The sequence below is a fragment of the Schistocerca gregaria genome, chromosome X, assembly GCF_023897955.1.
Source record: "Schistocerca gregaria isolate iqSchGreg1 chromosome X, iqSchGreg1.2, whole genome shotgun sequence".
In the NCBI taxonomy this organism is placed as follows: domain Eukaryota; kingdom Metazoa; phylum Arthropoda; class Insecta; order Orthoptera; family Acrididae; genus Schistocerca; species Schistocerca gregaria.
Window position 1 is genome coordinate 49,496,781 of NC_064931.1, and position 24,329 is coordinate 49,521,109.

The window sequence follows — 24,329 nt, forward strand, 5'->3', positions numbered from 1 at the left end:
ACACTAGATCGCGTGTTTTGACAATTAGATGCAGTTTTTTACTTATCTGTAATCTGAACTTTATGCATAAAGAGATATTACTGCTACCAAATTTTTGTTGAAATATTACATACTGTACAGGATAATCTAAGGGGTAGCTGCTAATTATTATTTATGAACTTAAATACTGTATCCACATTTTCAGTAAGTTAATGCTTAAAAGTAAGTTATCTCCAATGTCTTCCCCCATCCACTTCCTGATCTAACAATCTGAACTGTGCACTGTACAGGTACAGGAAAGGCATAAACAGATGAGGTGCAGTGGAATTTAGTTCCTCTGGTAACCCAAGGAAATGAAGAACCTATATATAAGTATTGCCGTCCTAGGCATTACTGCCCAACTATTTTAGAAATCATCTTCAAACTGAAAACTACACAGTTCACCTTAGTACATGCTCCACAAATGGGGGGGGGGGGGGGAAGAGAGAGAGAGAGAGAGAGAGAGAGAGAGAGAGAGAGAGAGAGAGAGAGAGAGAGAGAGCATGCTCCACAAATGGGGGAGAGGGGGAGAGAGAGAGAGAGAGAGAGAGAGAGAGAGAGAGAGAGAGAGAGAGAGAGAGAGAGAGAGAGAGAGGAGAGAGAGAGAGAGAAGAGAGAGAGAGAGAGAGAGAGGGGGGGGGGGGGGGGAGCCACAACTAATTTTTGAGGCTGTATTTCCTTTGAAGAACATGTTCAACCTATTTGTTGTTAATCACTGCACCCCTTCTGTATACCATATCAACAATCTTCCTTTCAAATATACTATACTAATGTAATTAACAGTATTCTGGCAACTACAAAAAGCTTTCATTTTCACAGTGCTTTCCAATGGCATTCTATTACTAAAAATGGAGACCAATCTAAATTACAATGACTTACTTCACAGTCTGAGTGCTGCCCTTGTTGATAGTTAAGTTCTGTGCCAGAGAAGCAAGGCTGCTATCCAAGTCTCCAGTGAGCACCTTACTGCTGCTGTCTGCAGGTACAGAGCTTGCAGCAGTGGCAGCTAGGCCTGGGACTGCTGAAACGGGACCAGGACCACCACTGTGTTGCTGAGATGGGTAGCAACACATCGCCCAAGCCATCAAAACCTAGCGCATCAACAAGCATACGACCGCCACCATGCCAGCCAAGCAACAAAACCAAGCTAGTTCTTAAGAAACCCCAACATGCTTTCAACATAAATTTCTAGTCAAATTTCAAATTTATTAGCAGAGAGTAGCACAGGTGACCATGAAGCAGTGTTGGGACTTGCCAAGATGAAGTACACACACACACACACACACACACACACACACACACACACACAAACGTGAGCATTCATGGATAGTTCTCAGAATTACAGACCATTAACAGCATTCAAGTTCCAGTGATTTATGTTACTGAGCATATGGAAATTATGTTTAATGATGCATACATCATGACAGTGATCTGCTTTAATATCCATAACTATTAGTCTGTTAAACCTAATGAGAAAGGTTGTATTTATATGTAATTAAAATCACTTACTACAGAAACCTAGTTTGTTTAATACTGTGATATTACTACCAATTATCAATCCTGATGCTGCTGTAGTAGCAAGGTACTAAACAAAACTTCAAATTGGAGGAAAAAGAGGCGATAGGTTATGTTAAACCTTGGCTTAATGCTCCAGAAGAAATGATGAGAATTCTTATGTGTGATGCACATAGTACTAAACACTATCCTCTCAAACTATCTTCTTATACTGGGAGGAAATTAAATGAAAGTAACAGAAGTGTAAATGTTAAACAATACAGACAGGAAAGGCTAACAAAAGCTTACTATGTCTGAGGTGAATCTTAACCTTTTTGGAAAATAGGTTAATTTCTTTACCTTTCTATCTCCAAAAGTTAACACCGAGGTAAATGCCCTAAGTTTTCTCCGAAGGTCCCAAATTCATGGACAGACATTACTATGTGTAAAAATATTGCCACTACAGCATTCCACCAAGTTGGGGGTGAATACTAGAAGAAAGGAAGAACTATTAGCACTTAATTTCTTGATAACTACCATAATTTTGTAGTCTTTATGAGTGCCAAAGACTAATGTTTGAAGGATTAGTCTCTTTCCTCCTCCCGAAAACACCCACCCACTCACTCACCTCTACAAAGTCAGTAAGTAGTAACAAAATAAATGACCCTATCAAGAACAAGCTTAAATAGTTGAAACAATAGTCATCTAATGGAAAGATATGAAACAACGTATCAACCAAACAGGTTGAAATTTGTGTATGCTACTCTGCGATATCTGTCACATCTAGAAACACGAATTTAATGTTGCCACATCCCCAAAAAAGTTCAAAGAATTGCACTCAGCAGTCAAGTTGATGCTCACTTTATTTTTGATGTCCACAGTAAAATACTCCTCACATTCCTCAAGCACAAAAAAACCATTAACAGTGGTATGTACTATGAGAGACACTGTAGCCTACGGAGTCTAACAGCAGACACCATGGTTTCCTCAAAAGGGGGGAGGGGGGGGGGGGGGGAGGGGAATGGTGGTGCCAGTGATTCTACTCAACAGTAACTTGTATCCACAGGCCTCCATTGTCACACGAAGTATATGGCCAAGTTCAAGTGCGGCCAACTTTAACATCAGCCCTACTGCCTGGACATGCTGCCCTGCAACTTCCATGTATGTTATTTGCTAAACAAACATCAGGAAGTACTCTGATGACTAACTGCAGAACACAGTGACAGGAATTCTGGGAACAGGTAATTTTTCAGCTACTGATACCATGGGGTAGTTTTTCTCGGGCCACTGGTGATTACTTTTTAATAGACTTCAATTATATGACAGTGTTGTTTCATACCTTTTCTTTTGAAGTTCCCTCATAGAAAAAAAAATTTTCACTCAGTATTAACAGTAACAAGCTGTAACCCCCCACTCCAGGAATAACTACATCACTTAGTTAAACTTTGGAAGCAACGTTGTGTACTTTAAAAATACTATGCAACAGCTTTTGCAACTGTGATACTAGTTTTATCATGCAGTGTGTGAATTTGTAACTTATTACTTTCTAGACTTCCAAAGAAATGTAATTTCAAAATTAAAATTAAACTTTTACAAGTGTGGGCATTACCAAGGTCTTATTTCTTAACACTATTACATAGTTACAATAACTAAGGTGCTTCTTAAGCAAAACTGCTATTCAATTGACAAGATCTGCAAATTAACTAATTACTATAAGCTAAGTTTCAGCATGGTCTATGACCACATTTGCATTAAGCTCAAGTTCAGAATGGAAAACGCACACACCACCCTTTTATTCACCCACTGTTGAAACTATATATATATATATATATATATATATATATAGTACGGCCAAACTTTCAGGAAACATTCCTCACACACAAAGAAAGAAAGAAAGAAAACATGTGATGTGGACATGTGTCCGGAAACGCTTACTTTCCATGTTATAGCTCATTTTATTACTTCTCTTCAAATCACATTAATCATGGAATGGAAACACACAGCAACAGAACATACCAGCGTTCCTTTCAAACACTGTGTTACAGGAAATTTTCAAAATGTCCTCCATTAGTGAAGATACACGCATCCACCCTCCCGTCGCACGGAGTCCCTGATGCGCTGATGCAACCCTGGAGAATGGCGTATTGTATCACAGCCGTCCACAATACGAGCATGAAGAGTCTCTACATTTGGTACTGGGGTTGTGTAGACAAGAGCTTTGAAATGCCCCATAAATGAAAGTCAAGACAGTTGAGGTCAGGAGAGAGTGGAGGCCATGGAATTGGTCCGCCTCTACCAATCCATCGGTCACCGATGAGAAGCGTACACTTCGACTGAAATGTGCAGGAGCTCCATCGTGCATGAACCACATGTGTCGTACTTGTAAAGGTACATGTTCTAGCAGCACAGGTAGAGTATCCCATATGAAATTATGGTGGTTAATCAAGGAAGTACAGTACATACTAACAAAATTAAAATGAGCTGTAACATGGAAATTAAGCGTTTCCGGACACATGTCCACATAACATCTTTTCTGTATGTGTGTGTGTTAGGAGTGTTTCCTGAAAGTTTGGCCGTACCTTCTTGTAAGATCACAATTTTCTCTCGATATGAGACTGCTAGTTTCCCCAAGAAAGTCATCTCCTCCTCCTCCTCCTCCTCCTCCTCCTCCTCCTCTTGCACGTATGCAGTTACTAAGATCTCCATAGCAATATCTCCATTACATAACATCAGACATCTGGGGTTGGGCAATGCCACAGCCTCAGAATTATTTGTCCTTTCATTTTGTTACTTTGCACATAGGTGAAAATGACGATTAGTTTTTCCTCCACATAACTATTTATATTAGTACAGCATAGCCACATAACAAGCACATTGACAACATGGAGTGCAAGGAGATACTGCAACACATGCACACAATAAGCACAAATAATATTCCTCAAATACTTTAAGATCCAACACCCAACGAAGAATTTAATGCCTCGGATAACCTTCCATTATATATTCACCCATTCAATGTTACTATATTCTACATCATCTATTTAATGCAACAAACAAACTATAATATAATTAACAACATGTCATGAGGATTATGTATACAAAGTCCTTCATATTAGCACTATGTAAGCTTATCCAAAGATGAACTATTGTGTAACATCAAAAATCATTCAAATGGAAAAATTGCCAATTTAAATAGTAAATTGAATTTTATGCATTTTTAAAGACACATAAGTAGAAATTTAAGTGAACTGGGAACAAATTTAAATTTTAATACTGCATTTTTAAATTGTGTCTTGCATTTCATAAGGGTGATGACTATTTATACAAAAAAATGATCAGTTTTACTTACGAAGTATTTTTGAATTGCAAGTACTGAACATTAACTTTTCAATACCCTGACACACTGGCTAAAGCAAAGCTGGCAACTACTAGAAAGCCATAAGCAGATGTGTAACATAGAAGCAGAAGTCAACAGCATCCAATTGAGTCACCTGTCATGCCCATTCCTTGTTTGGCTGGTGAGCCGTAGCCCATAGGAGCACCAGCAGGTGTCTGGCCAAACGCCACACCTCCACCTCCTCCTCCTCCGGCCATTATCCCCATATCGAACCCACCATACATAGGCTGCGCAGGATACGATGCAGGCACAGATGTTGTGACTGACCCCACAGAGGGTGGAGGTCGTGTAGGTGAGCCACCCAGAGCAGCGCGAATACTTTCATTGAGGTCCTCAAAAGCACTCTTTGATGGAATATTGGCAGGAGCAGGTCTGCTAGGAGAGCCTCCAGCAGGCACAGGAGAGTCCGTCCTTGGTGTTCCACTTGTAGCAGGAGGAGGAGGACGGGGAGGTGGAGGTGATGCCACTTTCGCAGCCATCTGGGCAGATCCCTCTGTAATGCTATTATCAGACACTGACTGTTCCTCTCTGACCTTTTTTTCCTCTAAACCTGATACCTCTGTGGGTTGCAAGAGTCCTTCACCCCCTGTGAATAAGCCAGTGTCTCTACCGCCTCCAAAATCGTTCCCGAAAAGATCATTCCCACTATCACCCCGTTTTGTTTGCTCGTCAAATATCCCCAACCCAGTGGCCATGGCTGAGGAGGTGGTTTCCTGGTGGCTTCCACGAGCCGGGCTAAAGTCGGACATGAAGGGATTCGGTGCAGCCGTCCCGGCAGTCGCAGCTTGCGGAAAGAACAACAATTTGTGAACAGAATAGCAGGACAGGGTTATACAGAAGTTGTTGCCAAATCTGAGTATCTGTCATCTACAAATTACAAAAATTTGTCAGGTAATAAAGGAGTGACTGGAATGATATATTCCTGATTAACAGCAGAATCAGATGCAGCTTGTGAGTTAACACTATCTGCTTTGTAACAGCTAAGTGAATATATAGCTTTCAATTTTGAACAATTTAATTGACCAGTACCACTACAGCCATTCAAATAAAAGCTGTGGCCCAATTCCTCAGTACAAAGTAACTCTCAGCAAAAAAAAAAAAATCACTGAGTAAAGCTACATCGGGAGAGGTGAGAAAGAAGAATTGATAAAGACAAATGTTTTTGAAGAAATACATTAAAAAGTGCAATGCAAGCAGTATGTTATAATGAAAGGTATCATGCATCTGTGCTGTTATGGTCTTAGTGCATATGAGTACATAGCATTTATATTATGTTACAAAAACTGAATTCAAATTTAATGATTCAACAACACTGTTCATGACTGAGTTTCACACCAGAAGCCATTTTGCAAAATTATTTGAGCAACCTGCTCCATGCTAAAATTATAAGCTGAAGTAATTTCACATTTTCCATTTTCCTAAATGCTTTGGGATCTAAAGTTGAAGATTACTGTGAATCATTAAATGGTTTTCAAGATTCACAACACAAACCTACCAAGTAATAATTTTACTTTGTTTTTTGTACATGCATCAACTTTATGCATACTTACTTTAATTACATGTCCACATATTGATCCAAAAGCTACATACGCTGCCTTGTTTGTGACTAATCAGTGTTTATTAGATTACTGAAGCTTTGACATTCTATGAACGGGTTAGCTCCACACTGTGAGCACATCTGCAGTTCAGCTAATTGCACAATGAATGTAACTTAAGGAGACACTTTCCTACTTAATTATGCTCCTAAATATGGAAACAAGTGTACGAAGTGCTGCAACGTTAACACACAATATGGAAGATAAAGTACAAAATCTTAAATTCTCTAAAAGCAAGAATACTAGTCATAAATAACCCTGCCGAGTTAACAATTGAAGTCACTGCACTTTACTACTATTTTATACTTATCCAGTCTTTTAAATTCTTTTACACACGCCAACCCGTAACTTTACGTCAACACAATATTCTGTTGTGACAGTTTCGTTTCTTCTTCTTGTGAAAGCCGGACACGGTATCAAATGAAGGCATGTGTGTGTGAGTTCGTTGTTTTAGTATTTGTTATGAACTATTTGCGTATTTGTCTTAATGATGGTTAATGCTTTCATTCAAATTTCTATCTACTTCAGCTTAATTTTTTGTTGCAGAACAACCTGTCAGTTCTATGTGCTGCACAAATCTTCCTTCAATCACTTCCGGATTCATGGAAGCTGTGCACAAGCAAATAGGATTGATGGGCTTGTCTGCAGCTACAGCTAATCTGAAGCTACTGAAAATTTCTACAAAAATCCAAATCATTAAAACAAATGGGACGATCTGAAGCAAAAATACTAGAATTGTTTCTTTTTGAGATCAGCTTTTCATGAGACAGTTGCTGGCCTCCGGTGACATGATCGTAGCTATTTCAGCATTCTCTCAACCTTTTTCAGCTGGTAGGCTTCGGAAACTACAGTTCTGAGTGCAGTGACTTAGCATCTGTTTGGTGTGAATGTATAAATATGGCTGGGTCATCTGAGCCATGTGCTTAGGATGACAGCTTATTGTTTCATGGCTAGAAGTGCGTAGGGATGAGGAATAGATTTAATCTTCCACTGAAAGTAACAAAGCATGCATAGCAACAGCGTGTGTGACGCTGATAAAATTTAAATAGTCTACATTGTTTGATCAGCAGGACACACTGAACAATGTGTGTGTTTTGACAACATCTGCTCAGAACAAGACATGTTCATTTACAGTAAGTCCACAACAAAGTAGTAATAAATAATTCAGTGGATCCATTAGAACTCCCAACTTTCTGTAACCAATTAACCAGTTAACCAGTTCATACTACACTAAAAGTGAATTTGTATGTATCACAGCAACAAAAGTTTCCTCACATGGAAAGTCATGTTTGTCAGATATACATGTCTTTTTGCTTTGTTATTGAGTCTGGTATTATGTGGTTAAACTAATTATTTCCTGTATACAGTATCTATAACTAATGATTTTGAGATTGATATCATGAAAGAGACTAATATCACTATTCTTTTTCCCCATTTTCTCCTAACACGAATATTACTGTGAACTATATTCAATGTTATAAGGTGCAATCAATTACTGCTCGTTAAGATAAGATTTTGTGATGTGCGTGCACCTGACCAGAATTCTATTGTGAATGGGAGCCTCAGGTTCTGGAAATGGAACATCAGTCTTCTTAAACTTATTATTGTAAAACTATCAAGACTTTGAATGATTTTATCTAAATTTTTTTCAGGTTATTTGTAGAACATGGTAGCACATTGTGGCAGGAACACACAAATATGGTCAAGTATTGGGCCACATCTTGACATTGTAAAGTGAGTGGCCTGGCCTAAATGTGAGGTAGGAGAAACAAATCTTTAGACACCTAACACACACTATAGGTGGAGTAAGGAATGCAGTGAGATCAGATATATTTTCACACTTACCTCCATGAAGATCATATTGAAAAAGAAAGGAAAAAGGTAGTGGCCATTTCAAGAATAGTTAATGACTGTAAGAAATATTTACGAGGTACAGTTAAGCAGCTAGACACTGACTGTTCATCCAATGAAGAGTGGAAGTGTGGTACAGAGAGACTTTCAGATACATTAACGCGTGTCTCCAATAAATGTCTTTTACCAAAAATAAGTTGGAAAAATGATTCTCTGGACTGTAGAGGGAAGTTTATTCAAGAACTGGTACACACTACTGTGCAAAATAAATCTGGTAAGTTATGCCAGAAGACAAAAGATTATTCTCTACATTTCATTGGAAGATTTTCGTGTGCATGTGCTAGCTACAGAGAAACATGAGTGCATCAAAAAGTATCTGAAGTGAATCATTTTACCAACAAAGTGTTATGTTTAACTGTGTGGCTCCCCACTTTGAAATCTACCATATGAATAGAAAATGCTAACTTTGTGACCAATTTTTTTGTAATTTTGGTGTTCTGAAACACTGAATAAACTGCAAAATTTCATGGCTAAAATCAAATATAAATTTAGCTGCCCTACACGCACCACCTGTCTTCCATCCATGCTCTCAGAACATAACACTGTCAACTTTTACACAATTACTCCAGTTTAGAATTACTTGCTTGGCAAAGGGTTCATTGAACCACCTTCAAGCTATTTCTCTACCATTCCACTCTGTAACAGTGCACAGGAAGAACTATCACATACATACATACATACATACATACATAAATCCCTGTTCCATAGATCATGAATACATTTCCTAATGATGTGGAACGTGTCACTTCAAGTTAAGTTTTCTTTACACAAAATAATTTTTTCAGCTACTACCTCATATCTAAGAAGTCATCTATTGAGTAGAAGGATTTATCATTCAGAAATTCTTTTAATTTGCTTTCAAATGTTGGTTGACTGTCAGACTTAATACTATTTGGCAAATGACCAAAGATTTTTGTGGCAGCCTAATTCACCCCTTTCTGTGCCAAAGTGAGATTTAATCCAGAATAGAGAAGACTCATTTCTTCTAGTGTTGTAGCTATGCACTTTGTAGTTATTTTTGAACTGGAATGGGTTATTAATGACAAATTTCGTAAGTGAATCTATGTATTGCAAAGGTACTGTGAATATCCAGAGTTCCTTAAATGTCTGGGTGGGCTCCAGCTATTATTCTGGTTACATACATTTGTGCAATGAATACCCTCTCTATCAATGATGAATTGCCCCAAAATATGATGCCATATGAAAAGAGTGAGTGAAAAATAGGCATAGTAGGCTAATTTACCAATATGTTTATCACCAAAATTAGCAATAACCCTAATAGCGTAAGTAGCTGAACCTAACTGTTTCAGCAGATCATCAAGGTGTTTCCTTGAAATTCTCATTTTGAGTATTCTGCCCTAGCAACGTATTTCTGTTCATAGTCTCAATGGTTTTATGCCATTCACTGTACAGAATTGTATGAACTGTGTTTTCTCAAAACATAGTGAGTCTATTTACAAAGAACCCACTTAATTTTCTGAAAGACATTATTTGCAATTTCCTCAGTTGACTGTGGCATGTTGGGTGTGATTTCTATACTTTTATCATCAGCAAGACTAACTAGCTTTGCATCTTCATGAATACAGAGCAGCAAGTTGTTAATATATATATATATATATATAAAGAACAAGAAGGGGACCCATGAGAGCCCTGTGGGACACTTTTCTTGATACCTCCGCAGTTAAAGCATTTTGCTGGTTTTCACAAACCATCTGTACTGTCAATTTCAACCTTCTGCATTCTTCCAGTAAAATATGAATTAAACCATTTGTGCACTGTCCCACTCATACCACAATACGTAAGCTTATCTAGAAGAATTTCATGATTCACACAATCTAAAGCCTTCGAGAGATCAAAGTGTCCCAATGGGTGTTGCTTGGTTATTCAATGCGTTTAAATATTTGATCAGTGAAAGCATATATCGCATTTTCTGTTGAAAAGCCTTTCTGAAAACCAAACCGACATTTTGTTAGTACTTCATTGTTACAAATATGCGATGCTACTCTTTAATACATTACTTTTTCAAGAATTTTGGATAAAGCTGTCACAGATTAAATTGGGCAGCTACATCCCTTTTTTATGCAATGGTTTAACAATAGCACATTTCAGTTTATCTGGAAAAATGCCCTGTTTCAGTCACCTACAACATATGCAGCTGAGAATCCTACTTATTTGTTAGGGGACAATTTTTAATACTCTGTTGGATATGCCATCAATTCCATGTGAGCTTTTACTTTTGACTGAATTTGTTATTTTCCTAATTTCAGTAGGAGAGAGGGGCTGAATTTCACTTATCAAATTGCATAGGTACTGCCTCTTCCATATACTATCTTGCATTTTCTAATGAACAGCTGGATCCTATTTTCTCTAGAACACTTAAAAATGATTATTAATAATGTTTTTCTACCTTTGACTTGTTGACAAACTTTTCACTGTGTCTGATAGAAACAGTCTTCCTGTGCTCTCAGTTGCCCTTTTATCCCTTTAGTAAGCTGCAGCTTTTTACATGGTTTCTTACAATTATATTTTACAGTTTTCTTCAGGAAACAGTTTTCAAATATACTCTCCAAGGTATCATGAAATAGGTTAACTTTTAACTTAGCATCATGGTCCCTGTACACATCATCCCAGTCTAACTGTTGCAAGCTTTCCCTAAACTTTTGAATTGTTAAATCATTAATTGAACGCAATATTTTGGAAGACTGTTTTGCTTTACTGTATGGAGCTGTATCATATACTCCAACTAGCTGTGCATCATGATTAGACAGACCATTCTTAACAGGGAAAGTTTTTATTTGATTAAATTTATCTTTGTCTATGAAAACATCTATCAATGTGCCACTTTCCTGTACCACCCAAGTAGGAAAATTAGTAACTTATGTCGAATTGAAAGAACCAAGTAATACTTGAAGGTCAAGCTTTCTATCTGACTCTTTCAGAAAATCTACATTGAAATCCCCACAAACAATTTGCTTTCCCCCGTCTGACAGCACAACAAAGAATCCAAGTTTTTCTAAAGTGCTTTATAATTTCCCAATGGGGACCTATATACGGCTATAATTATGGAAGTGCCATTATTTAGTTTAAGCTCACATGCACATGCTTCTATATGCTGCTCTACACAAAATTTTTTAGTTTCCAAATTTTTCACACTATGACAGATTTTAACATATATAGCAACTCCTCCTCTGTCCATAGTGTCTTTACTTACATGTACACCTATATCTTTCCATGTGAGGTCTGATTTCTCTGGTTATGAACATCATTTCTCACTATATAGGTGGGCAGCAACAAAATACTTTTACATTCAGAGGAGAAAGTTGGGGTTAGAATTTCATACAAACCTCCTGTGGCAATGGAACACTTTTTTTAATGATTGCAACCCCAGTTTTCATATCATATCCATAGCACTCTATCCCTTATTTCGTAACAAAAATGAACTGCCCTTTGGACTTTTCTGATGTCCTATCTGACACAGATCTCTCATCATGCAGCAATACTCCTGAAGTTGCCAGACAAATGTAATGGAGCCTGTGTCTTTAGCAGGCCTGTTGCATTTTCTAAATGTTCCGCCAACAAATCACATTGGTTTGCTTCTCCCCCTGGCATATTCTTATTGCATGTGTTATGCTCTTATGGTCTTCCGACTTCTTGGAAACTTACCCAGTCAGATGACCTACAGTTGAATGGACTCCAAACATACTGCAGCTTGGCCTTTTTCACACTAAAGAATGATTGCCAGAGGTAGAAGAAGCAATAAATGACAGAAGAACCAAGGACTGCCTAGAGATTGAAAACTCAATATCTGAATTTTTTGTCTAGCACTTACCCACCAAATCACCATCCAACACAACATACTAACCATACACAATGAAACTAACAGAAATAATTACTACCACATAGCATCTAACAGCTATTGGGCTTTCAAATCTACTAAACTTTTGGAGTTTTGTCCCTCCCTCTACCCCTCTCCCTACTTTCCTAACATCTTTGCCCAAACTCCTCCCAAAGCACTAAATCAGAATGTACCAATGTTTTTTGGTTTTGCAACTGTTGGCAAACTTCAGTCATGAACACTTCCACAGTGGAAAGAGCATTCCAAAGAATCTTTTCTCAATTGATATCATTAAGCCTTCAGAATGTAAAGTTTTTACTTAGTAACTTACCTGTTGCCTCACCACCTCCAAATACTGATGTGAAGTTCTGGTCAGAAACAAATGCGTTTGTGCTGGACACTGGTGTAGGCTTGAAACCTAAAAAAAAAGGTATGAGGTGTCAGTATTCCACCAGTTTCATAATCCAATAATTTATCTACTTATCTTTGAAACAACTAGTAGTTGCCAGCCAGGACTTAACCTTTAACCTGCCCCTTTGATTTTCACAAAAATCATGGAGTCAGAGAGAGAGAGAGAGAGAGAGAGAGAGAGAGAGAGAGAGAGAGAGAGAGAGAGAGAGAGAAAATTGCAGGCTATTTTGTCGCTAAGTTACCGACTAGTTCTCTATCTTTGCCAAACTCCAAAAATCATTCTACTAGAATTTTATGAACATCTATCAAGATCAATAAACAAAAGGTGCAGAAAATTCACCAGTAACTGCTTAAGAGGTTTATTTGGAACCCTGCACAAGATCAGTTTTCATTCACCAATCACCCAAGTACAACAATAGGTCATGTTTTGCTATGAGTCACTATTTACATGAAAGGATGTGTGCTCTTTTAATACGATCAGATTTCAAATTCAATGTCTCTTTGCTTACCATTTGATAACCAAATGTCCGTTGAAGTCTTCCCAGCTGGAACAGACACTGGCTGTGGTGTTGCTGAGAATATGTCTGCAAATGGATTTCCACTCAACTGCAGAAGGTCATCTGATGCCTTTACGATTTGCTGAAACAATTTAACAACGTGAAATGCGAAAGAGCTGCTCTTTTCTCCACAAATACAATTTACAGATACTATACCTTTGCTAGGAACTGAAATTGAGCACACAATACTGAAGTTCTCTCTCTTATACCATTTACATCCAACACAGTTGTCTGAATATTCTCTGCACTCATTTCCTTTTTAAAAAATATTCATCCCAGAAAAAACAATTTGTTTCTGTTTAAATGAATGCCTTTGCTCTTAAAGTACTTTTGGTTTCTGCAAGTAGTCTAATCTATGACACGCACTTACCCTTCTACCTCTCTACAACATTCATAAGCCATAAAATGCTTACAAATCAGCACAAAATTTTTCATCAACTTATTTCCTAAGAGAAAAGGGCACAGTTTTGCAATGCTGTGAACTTATCGGGAAGTTGTTAAGAACATTTTACTCCCAATAGTAATGAAACAGATAGCCCAAAATAAACTACTAATACCTCTTAAAAATAGGCCAACATTTCTGCATTGTTTTGGTATTCCATCAAAAGTGATGAAAGTAAGAAGTGCCACTTCATACCTTCGACAAATTTATAGTATCTAAAGAGCTAACAACAAAGGGAGAAAAACTATTTAAAAAGCCACAATAATAGAGCAAACTTAAAAAAATATTTTAACACTGTAGTTTAAATACCAAACAACTGAAGTTTATACTACCTAAAACACAAATAGAAACAACTAAAAAGAATGTGTAAAATGTGATGATACTTTGTCAACTTGAAATGTTTTTATCCTTACCCTGTCAACTTTTCTGTTCATTTAACACTGAAAACAAAGCTGCCAATCTACACAGTGATGGTGCACTGGGATATGGCATATTAGAGGTGTCAATTGAAAACAAAAACAAAAACACACACACACACACACACACACACACACACACACACACACACACACACACACACACACACACTCTTTATGGTTTTTGTCGATTTTGAGAAAATGATAAATCAATATGACACAAGAGAACATTATGAAGTAACCCAATCAAATCTCAGACTGACTATTTCATATAATAATTTATTTGTATCATTCTGTTTTCAAAAAACAGGTGACGCTACTCTTATCTTAACCCATATTCCACATAACTAAGAGAATGCCCATTAATTTATTTGACTGAAGTTTAAATTGTTTATTTTCCTTAAAATCAAAATATGGGAAATTAGTATCAACAGCTTCAGAAAATTGTGAACTTCAATCATATCGAAACATTTTAGAAACATGACGGGATATAAAAAATGGGTGTAACAATTCAACTATGGAAATTTAAGTACGATCTGTAAATCAGGTACAATCAGCCTACAAAATTGACAAGGTTGTTGGTTCTTAAGCTTCAATTTTAACACGTATATTTTGCACAGTAATGAATTTACAATGTCTTCATGTCATCGTATCTCCTGAACTACACGTGAAAACAACTGCACCAAGATTGGAGAAGCGATATGTAATACTATAAACGTGAAATTCACTACAGAATTTCCAAGTTCACAAGTTTGTTTACACTTATGGTTTTATCAGAATGCTGTCATACTCTTACAAAAGACTAATGTGAAAGATCCCCTCTGTGAACTTTCAGAGCATATTTTACTTTATTCCTATCATAGGCAAATCATATGCCATTGAAAGGAGGTCCCCTGCTTAAGCAGCTACACCATGTATCTTCCATATGAAACTACAGCACAGTCATATCAACTGTTCACTTGGATGAATTGCAACTGTCAAATACTGTGGCCAAGGACAAGGTTCACCGTCCACTGACCGAACATGGCACTATGCACTTCGAGTTGACTCCACTTGCTGTCAATTTCTGTGCTATCTGTCTTCCCTCTGCCCCCAAAACCAAATTCCCCAGTTTGCGTAGGTGCGTAGTGCCTTTCAAGCATTCCTCACTCCCTTGGCATGCTCCTCGTCCTACCTCCCTCTCTTCTCCACTAACTACTCCAAACTACTGCACAGCTCCATGCTCACTTCTTTCCTTGCAACCCCCCTTCTCTTTACCAAATCATCCAACTCCCATACCCTTTCAATTTTCATATTTTAAGGGTTACAGATATCACTATCCCCCTCCCGTCTTGGGAATGTCCCAGCACTGCAAGTGAACTGCTTAGCATTTGAAGCACCAGCTCTCTGGAGGGATTGTCTGTCACTTTGGTTCACATGCATTGAAATCATTTCATCGCCATCAGAACAACAAAACAGTCAAATCAAATATGGACATGTAGTAGCCCTACTAGGAAGCCAATCCACCAGTGAAGTTAGCAACACGATGATGAACCTGCCCAATTATGAAAAGTGCGAGTTACTAGAAAGCAAGCTCATTTAGCATCTCTCCCTACAAGATGCAACATTTGGGACAATTTTACCACAGGGAAGAAACTGGCAACAGGAAGTTGTCGATTTTTGTGACACTTTCTTACCTTCACCAGACCCAATATCCTAGATCCGCTTCTGTGGCTCATATGGTGACTTGCTTTTCAGAGATGCATCAAATCATCCTCTCTGTAACACAAGAGGTGAACCTGAGCAAGCTGGCAGGTAGTGCACAGTATCAGAGGCTGCTGCTCCCCAAATGTTTACTACAATGCGTGCCAGAGAGGCTGGAGAACACCACCTCTTGTCTCAATGGGATGATATGGCAGGCCACAGCCCTCAGCATACAGAAGCAACACTCCATGTGCACCTCACCCCTCATCAAATCTGAACTAGTGTTTTTGCCACTGCCATTTTTGGTACCGAACACACAGGTGCAGATCACCATGTTATTGGCCAGGAAACATGCATGCCAGTCTCCCACAGCAGTGAGCAAGTCTGCTAGCAGCACTGACCACAGCAGTCACTACATTCAGTTATAACAGATAGGACTATTAAAGTGCAGTTTCTGGTAGTACTATTAAAGTGCAGTTTCTGGTAGTACTATTAAAGTGCAGTTTCTGGTAGTTATTGGGTTGCATGTGAGGTGCGGTTTTTTTCATGTGAGGTGTGGTTTTTTTTTAGGGGCACTCAAGTACTAAGGTCATTAGCACCCATTCACAAACATTAATGCACTAATATCATAGAAAAACACAAGGGCGCAACACCAGAAAGTACATGCTGAGGAAAACACCAGTTCCACCACAGCAGTTTAAAATTATCATCAGCTGGTGGGCACCAATGTGTCAGCGTAGCTGTTGGACACGTCTGTTGCATCAAGATGGCTGTTTGAGAACTGCAAGGTGGGACAGATTGAGCACCACAATCCTGTCAATGCAGCAAAGGCGGGGCTCTTTCAGGACAAGCCACGCTGTTTTTACACTGCTTAGTCACAGTCTGTTACTCCGCACATTGCTGGTAGCAGTAAATCAGCACAATGAGCAAGCTTCTGAATAGTATAAATAGCTGACAGTTTTAGCAGAGGTATCTGCTGTCTGGCAGCACCTACCTACAATGACGACTTTGACAGACACCGGGTAGGTACGGGTAAGCCGTCAGTCACCAGAAATTTGGGTCTCTGACCCTCCCCCCCAACCCACCCCACAGTATCATCTAGCATGTTGTCACCCACCCTCAACTTTGTGCCTTCCTAGTGATGGTCTGCCTCCAGGCTTACTTCACTCTTGCCCTGATGGTACTCCTGCTTATCCTACTACCTGGGTGCACATGTCCTGGTGCCATGTGACTTTTTTTGCAAGTGTCAATTCCAATCCTGGAGGCTGTCACCCTGCAAAAACTCCAGAAGGCTTCTGTGACCAGCCACACAATACGTAATTGGTGCACACACTGATGAGTGAGCTTATGGGCATCAGCATTCCTGGCTTAGACATCATGGCTATCTTCTTAGCTGACAGCTGGCCATCACAGCTCAAAGAGAGTCATCCACACCACACACTACAGGGGGGCAAAGCCATTGCATCACAAAACAGTGTGTGTATTAGCATGTTTCTGAACATGAGGATGCAGACTGTTAGCTCAGGTAAAAATATTAGAAAGCTAAATTCTGAAGACTCGCCACCACAATCCACCCACACATATAAACGGCTCTTCACCCCAGGCCACTTCAGGTAATAAGACGACTTTACCTCCAAGCAGCATGCTGGCACAGTCACAGCTCAGTGTCAATGAGGTGAGTGAATTGTTTCTGCATAGCGAAGTACAGAAGATGGGTGTATAGGTAGAAGATTCATGGAAATGTGATGGCACAAAGTGGAACCATTAATATCAGTTGATGTGTCACTATGTTGTGGCAATACCAGATAGTATTTGCAAACAGCAGGGTGTTCCCAATGTAATTTTATATGGCACACTGCATCTTGCACCAAGTATGTCTCAGTAGATTTTTTACTGAAATGGGTGTATGACTGGGCAATGTACCAAGTTGAGATAGCTCACAAGACATATTTCTAAGTTAATTTATTATAACTGTAAGTGCATCAGCTATTATTGATTGGTAGTATGTTATACCTGGTTGCGTACTGGGGAAAAAAACTTCACAATTACAGAGACTGGGACACAGGATGATTTCCTGCGGCAAGCATTGCTGTTTTTACTTAACCCTCTATCAACTACACATGTGCTCTTCATCTTATGTGCTGAGTCAGCTTCTGTTATGGTTGTACTGCTCATCAGATGCTGATGCTTGTGCTGAGAGAAACTATCAGGTGAAAAAAATTTGGGTTTTGCTCATCTTACAGACTGATATCTTTACTTGATAAAGGACAGAATTTCTTTTTGTTACATGCTATAGCCACTGCAGTGCATCAAATTAAGCAAAATGCTGCACAAAATGAAGAGATTTTTCAGAGGTAAAAATCACATTGCATAAACTTTGTGCAGGGATTTTATTTAAAACTGTGAGGAGAAGGGGATCTTATTTCATTCTCAAGTTACTGGATTTTATATCTAGTCACACATGACACCTATTCACATCCTTGTGCATCACGAATTGTGTTTATCATATCTTAAATGATTGAAGATATGAAAAGTTTTTTTTTTCCAAATGATGCTATGCAGTGAGGCACATATGTTGTATGATGAATACTTCAAACTTTTTGTTCATCATCATATGGAAGTTAGTTGTCTGCAAGAGTGGGGTGTTGGTAGCTCAGGGTGCATTCAGATGTCCATAACACTGCAGGGAAACCCAAGGGGTGTGTGCAGACAACCACACCACCAGGGCAATGGCATAGCATGATGTGTGCAAATGACCATAACAGCCGAAATACCACAGTTTACAGTGGCAAGGACTGTCTTCCACCACATGCACCTGATAGGGTAATAGGTTCAATCAATTGCTTCCACCCTACAAGGTCCAGACTTGCCACCGACAGGTGCCCGTGCCCAGCAAAAGCTCAGGTTTTCTGCTTCCCACCACTGCTTACACACCTGTAGCATCAAGGTTTGTGATATGATCAATTACTGCAAGTAACGAAATTGTAGTTGGTAAGGGAGGCACCAACATTTGTCAGACATAAAGAGGGGTTGAGGAACACACAGACAATTAACCAGTTGAAACAAGACCTTCTGAAATGATAAAAAAAGGCACCAGGCTTTTCTGCAAATAATAAAGTGGTTTTACAAAGAGAGAGAGAGTGAAACGGGGAAAGTTTTGTGGACAGGATACTGAAAAAGTGCACATGTACAAACTGGGTGACAGTGATGAGTCAAATATGATTATTCTCCAAGAAACTGAACATACCTTTCTGAGGGGTAAGTCACCCATTAGGTCTAGCAGGGTTTGGACAGATACAAAAAACGTGTATGCTGCTGTTAGGTTGACTAAAATTTGAAGAGATTGACGCAGCAATAGAAGCTTGCGATAAGCGAGACGTATTTTCTGCTAATTTAAGATGTTTGAAGTGTGAACAGTTGGGGCATGTCCTAAGCAATGTCAACAGTGGGTGGACACAAATTGTACTCCACAACAGAAAAAAATAAATGCTCACTTTGACATATGAAATTACATACTTTTGATGCTATTTGTATGGAAAGAAATTCAATCATGTAGCTCTAAACTGCTTATTAGGGTTAAAGGATTCATCTAGCAGTCTCTCAATGTAGGCAGAGAGACTGAGTTTGGTTATTAACTTCTGCATTACACCAAGAAAAAAGTGCAGGCAATAAGCACAGAAACAATCACATTTTGAACAGGGAGGTAACAGCATTGCAGGCACTACATTACAGCATTGTAGAGGGGCAGACAGCACAAGCTGCTGATGCCAACTACAAACCAAAAGTGATGTAAACACAGTTCAGCCTAGTAAATCACCTACGTTGGAGCTAAATGGGATAGTATCAGCGAAGCTCAAGGAAGCAGTGCTGAAGGAAAAACATGATAATGTGCAATCTGGGCATGGAAATTTTAAAGAACTGGAAGGGTACTAGTGTAAGATTAGGATGGAAGATTTAGACTGTAGACCAATACATGGAAAAAAAGGGTACAGTGTGCAGAAATGGACACAAACCATGAGCAAGTAAGATTGGAAAGTTTACTGGGGGGCAGCTAAACCTTTTGAAGTAGTAGTAGTAGTAGTAGTAGTAGTAGTAGTAGTAGTAGTAGTAGTAGTAGTAGTAGTAGTAGTAGTAGTAGTAGTACTGGCTACACCAGATCCATTTAACTTTACCCTAGTGGGAGACAGTTTTGATTAAACCATTAATAGCCCCATCTATCGGTGCATGGAATGATTCCTATTCCGAACCAGCTAGCAAATACTCTGGTACAAGCCATGGTCAGCAACTGGTTGTTTAAGTTTGGTGTACCTTTAACAGTAATCACAGAGCAAGTGACAAATTTCAAGTTGGACTTCAAACAATGGTGTCATTTGCTGTGGGTTCAGAAATTAAGATTAGTCCACTACACCTGCATATTAAGGGTAGAACAAAGCATATTTATTGTACTGTGTGTAGTCTGGGTAGCTACTACGTAAATTCTCACCATAATGATTGGGATATAAACTTTTAGTATGTCTTAGTGGCTTACAACACTGATATTATGCTTTATTACTACCTGTACTAACCTTTCATACTGTAGTACACTTACAAAAGTAAGTGGGCTACCCCCTCCTCCCAGTCTGAGTTTGTGTATGGGAGGAAGATGCCTTCACCATTTGGTATGGTCAGACCAAATAAATCTGTAGTGTGCAGGGGCAAAATCGAAGGCCTTAGAATGCCTAAAGTTAGCAGAAAAACCAACGGGGGGAAATTATAGCAGTATAGCGTACAGCAATAAATGTTACCTAGATCGTATACCCCCAAGAGCAAAACAAAGTTTATTACAAAATACCAATGACCATACCAAGCAACACAGACAAGAGCACCAGTCAATATCAAGCTCCAGTTGCAAACTATGACCATTCCAGGGCACTCAAAATTAATTGCCTAAGTATCGGCATCCATTCCTATGGAGAAGAGTAAAGGAAGTAAGAACAATTGAGCATTAGTTAAGGTGTGGAATTGTGTTATTGGAATGAAACTTTTATATTTTTTTTACAACAAAATGTCTGGTGAATAATTGTGTGTGCGCCACAGTTTTAACAGTTTTATGCCAACAGTTTATCATCAACGCGTTTGAAAGCTTTATTTCAAGTCACAGTAGACCTTGTCAAATGGAGAGCGAAAGTAATTGCAGCTCCCTGTTCCCAGGCTGCTGTGCACTATAGACGGCTGAAGGGAATCTTAGTCATAACAATGCTCCACCTCTTCACCTAGGGTGGAGTGGGAGCAATGCAGGATCAGTGGTTGGAAAGCAGAGTGCTTTTCATCAGGCAACAGGATTTTGATGGACACTAAGACTAACCTTTCACATGTGGGAGATAAGGAACCAGATGAGAAGGTTGTAGGACATGTTTTCATGGGTATGACAATCTGAACCAACAGTTATGGTGGCAAATGCCCTAGGCAATGGATGTACCACATATCTTGCAACAGCTCAAGAAGGATCATTTAGAGGCCGGGGGAAAGATATTTAAAACTGGTCAGGACTGCAGACAGCATCCTTGAGTAAATGTCATTGAGAGTGTGAAGGAAATGGCGAAAGTAACAAGGTGGTTACAGAATGGTATACCATGCAGCTGTCATGTGCATACTTTTTAACACTCATTATTCCAAACCTATTTAGCCATAAACCTGGCACCTATAGTCTAATTAGGACAAGAGCAAGGGGCAGTAAATACATATTAGAGTAGCATGATCCACACCCCATTGGGCAAGGATGCAAGGAGTGTTAAGCTTCTGCACAGAACTAGTCTTTAGTTGACTAAAATGGGACAGCTTACAGCTTTTTATGAAGGAAGTGGCCCCAACAAACTGGACTAAGCAACGAATTCCAAGAGCTGGGTACACAAGTAGAGGCCTGGACCAGGACACACTGCAGTACAACAGAAATGCATGTCCTGTACTTTTGCATAAGGAAATTAGAAACCGAAGGAGAGCATCCATGTTGAGGCCTGTCTGGTGGTGCCTTGGAGTTTACTTTCAACAAAGGTCACTGAGTGGAAGCCGTACTTTCTTCAACACACAGTGCAGGAGTTACCAGTGGCCCAACAGAAGCCACCAGCTCACTGATACCGATGACTGGCAACATACACCCCTGCAGAAAGCTGTTCTCTTTTTGATCCATGGTGGGCAGAATGAAGTGCTGACCAACCCAGAACAACCAGTAGGGTAAAAACTGAAAAATAATTGGTAGCAGGCCCGAAAAGACCCAGACATAGAAGGTGAATGAAATATGATAGTGAAAGTGTTGTGTGACTTATGTACATCAGAATAGCTTGCAATGATGTGTGTAGTTAGAAAAAGCCTGTTTTATTGCTGTCTCCAACCAGACCAGATGGTCAGCTGCAGATTGTTCCCTCCCAGAAACAACACTGATAGGATGACACAGTATTTAGACTCTAGGACCCACCATAATCTACAGACATTTTCAAGCCACCTGCACAGCATTTTGGTGACACTAATCAGTTGGCAGATCTAGACACACTGGGTTTTTTCATTGCAAAAGGAAGACAGCAAGCCAAACAGTGGAAGACCCTGAATAAATGTAGCCTTTGTTTTTTGTTTGTGGTTTTAGGGCGCACAGCTACAATGGTCATTAGCGCCCTTACTAATTTAGGAATGTACCACGAGGCACAAGGTTAAAACAGCAACTAAAAGGGACAACACTAGAAAAGACGTATTAAGAGGCATAGGATTAAAAAACTACAGCATAATTAAACGTCCTCAGACAGGTGTGTCAAGTTCATAAAACGAAGAACGCGAGCAGCAGCTCCTGGGTCATCCGCTAAAATGGCATCCAGAGTACATGGCAGGCCAAGATCAAGACGCAGCGTAGTAAAATCCGGGCAGGACGTTAAAATGTGGCGGACCGTCACCAATTGCCCACATGGACAGAACGGCGCCGGCGCTGCCGTCAGCAGATGGCGATGGCTGAACTGGCAGTGTCCAATTCGTAGCCGGGCCAAAACGACCTCCTCCCGCCGAGAAGGACGTGAGGAGGACGTCCAAGCTGCGGGAAGAGGTTTCAAGGCCCGAAGCTTGTTGTCCATAAGTGCAACCCAATCGGCATGCCACAGCAATAAAATGCGCCGACAAATGACCGTGCTACAATCTGATGAAGGGACACAACAAGAAGCCGGCCGAGGCTGGAGGACCGCAGCCTTGGCCGCAGCATCTGCAGCTTCGTTCCCAGGGATACAGACATGGCCAGGAACCCACATAAAGCTAACTGGAGACCTGTCGTCCACCAGCTGCTGAAGAGAGCGTTGGTTCCGGTGCACGAAAGGGTGAACTGGATACGGATCACTGAGGCTCTGAATGGCGCTCAGAGAATCTGAGCAGATGACATAAGCAGAATGTCGGTGGCGGCAGACGTAAAGAACAGCCTGATAGAGGGCAAAGAGCTCAGCTGTGAAGACCAAACAATGGCCATGTAGCCGGTATTTGAAACTTTGTGCCCCGACAATAAAAGAACACCCGACCCTGTCATTGGTCTTAGAGCCATCTGTATAAATTAAGGTCATATTAATGAACTTTGAACGAAGTTCGACAAAACGAGAGTGGTATACCGAACCGGGGGTAACCTCCTTTGGGAGCGAGCGGAGGTCAAGGTTAAGGCGAACCTGAGCCTGGAGCCAAAGTGGCGTGTGGCTCTCGCCCACTCTAAAGGTTGCAGGGAGTGAAAAATCAAGGTGTTGAAGGAGGCGACGAAAGCTAACTCTACGGGGTAGCAGGGCAGAGACATACAACCCGTATTGACGGTCGAGAGAGTCGTCAAAAAAGGAACGATACGATGGGTGGTCGGGCATTGACAGTAGCCGACAGGCGTAACGACAAAGCAGTGTATCGCGCCGGTAGGTGGGTGATAATTCACCAGCTTCAGCATGAAGACTCTCGACGGGACTAGGATAAAACGCTCCGATCGCAAGCTGTAAACCCTGATGATGTATGGGGTTGAGGCGGCGTAAGATGGATGGCCGTGCAGAGGAGTATACAAAGCACCCATAATTTAGCTTGGAGCGGACGATCGACCGATATAGGCGAAGTACGACGGTTCAATCCGCTCCCCACGACGTGCCACTGAGAACACAGAGGACATTTAGAGAACGGGTACAACAGGCAGCCAAATATGACATGTGGAGACCAACTAAGTTTCCTGTCAAATGTAAGACCTAAAAATTTTGTTGTCTCCACGAATGGGAGAGCAACGGGGCCGAGTCTTAAGGACGGTGGGAGAAACACTGTAGTGCCAGAAGTTAATACAGACCGTTTTCTCGGCAGAGAAACTGAAGCCATTGGCGACACTCCAGGAGTAAAGACGGTCAAGAGAACGCTGAAGACAGCGCTCCAGGAAACATGTACGCTGCGCGCTGCAATAGATGGTAAAATCGTCTACGAAAAGGGAGCCTGATACATCAGCTGGGAGGCAATCCATTATTGGATTGATCACTATTGCGAAGAGAGCAACACTCAAAACGGAGCCCTGTGGCACCCCATTCTCCTGGCGAAAGGTGTCTGACGGGACAGAA

At 40.1% G+C, this 24,329-nt stretch overlaps 1 protein-coding gene across 4 annotated transcripts in view; it reads right to left on the reverse strand.

Annotated features, from left to right (window-relative positions):
- Positions 1-897: 897 nt before the first annotated feature.
- LOC126297626 (phosphatidylinositol-binding clathrin assembly protein LAP) overlaps positions 898-24,329 on the reverse strand; it is a gene marked incomplete at its 3' end in the record, with an annotated part of 166,828 nt that continues 143,396 nt past the window's right edge. The window contains 4 exon segments of one of the 4 annotated variants that reach the window (XM_049988642.1): positions 898-1,039; positions 5,004-5,693; positions 12,582-12,668; positions 13,171-13,300. In XM_049988642.1, the coding sequence (XP_049844599.1) occupies positions 898-1,039; positions 5,004-5,693; positions 12,582-12,668; positions 13,171-13,300 (1,049 nt within the window). 4 annotated transcript variants of the gene reach the window in all.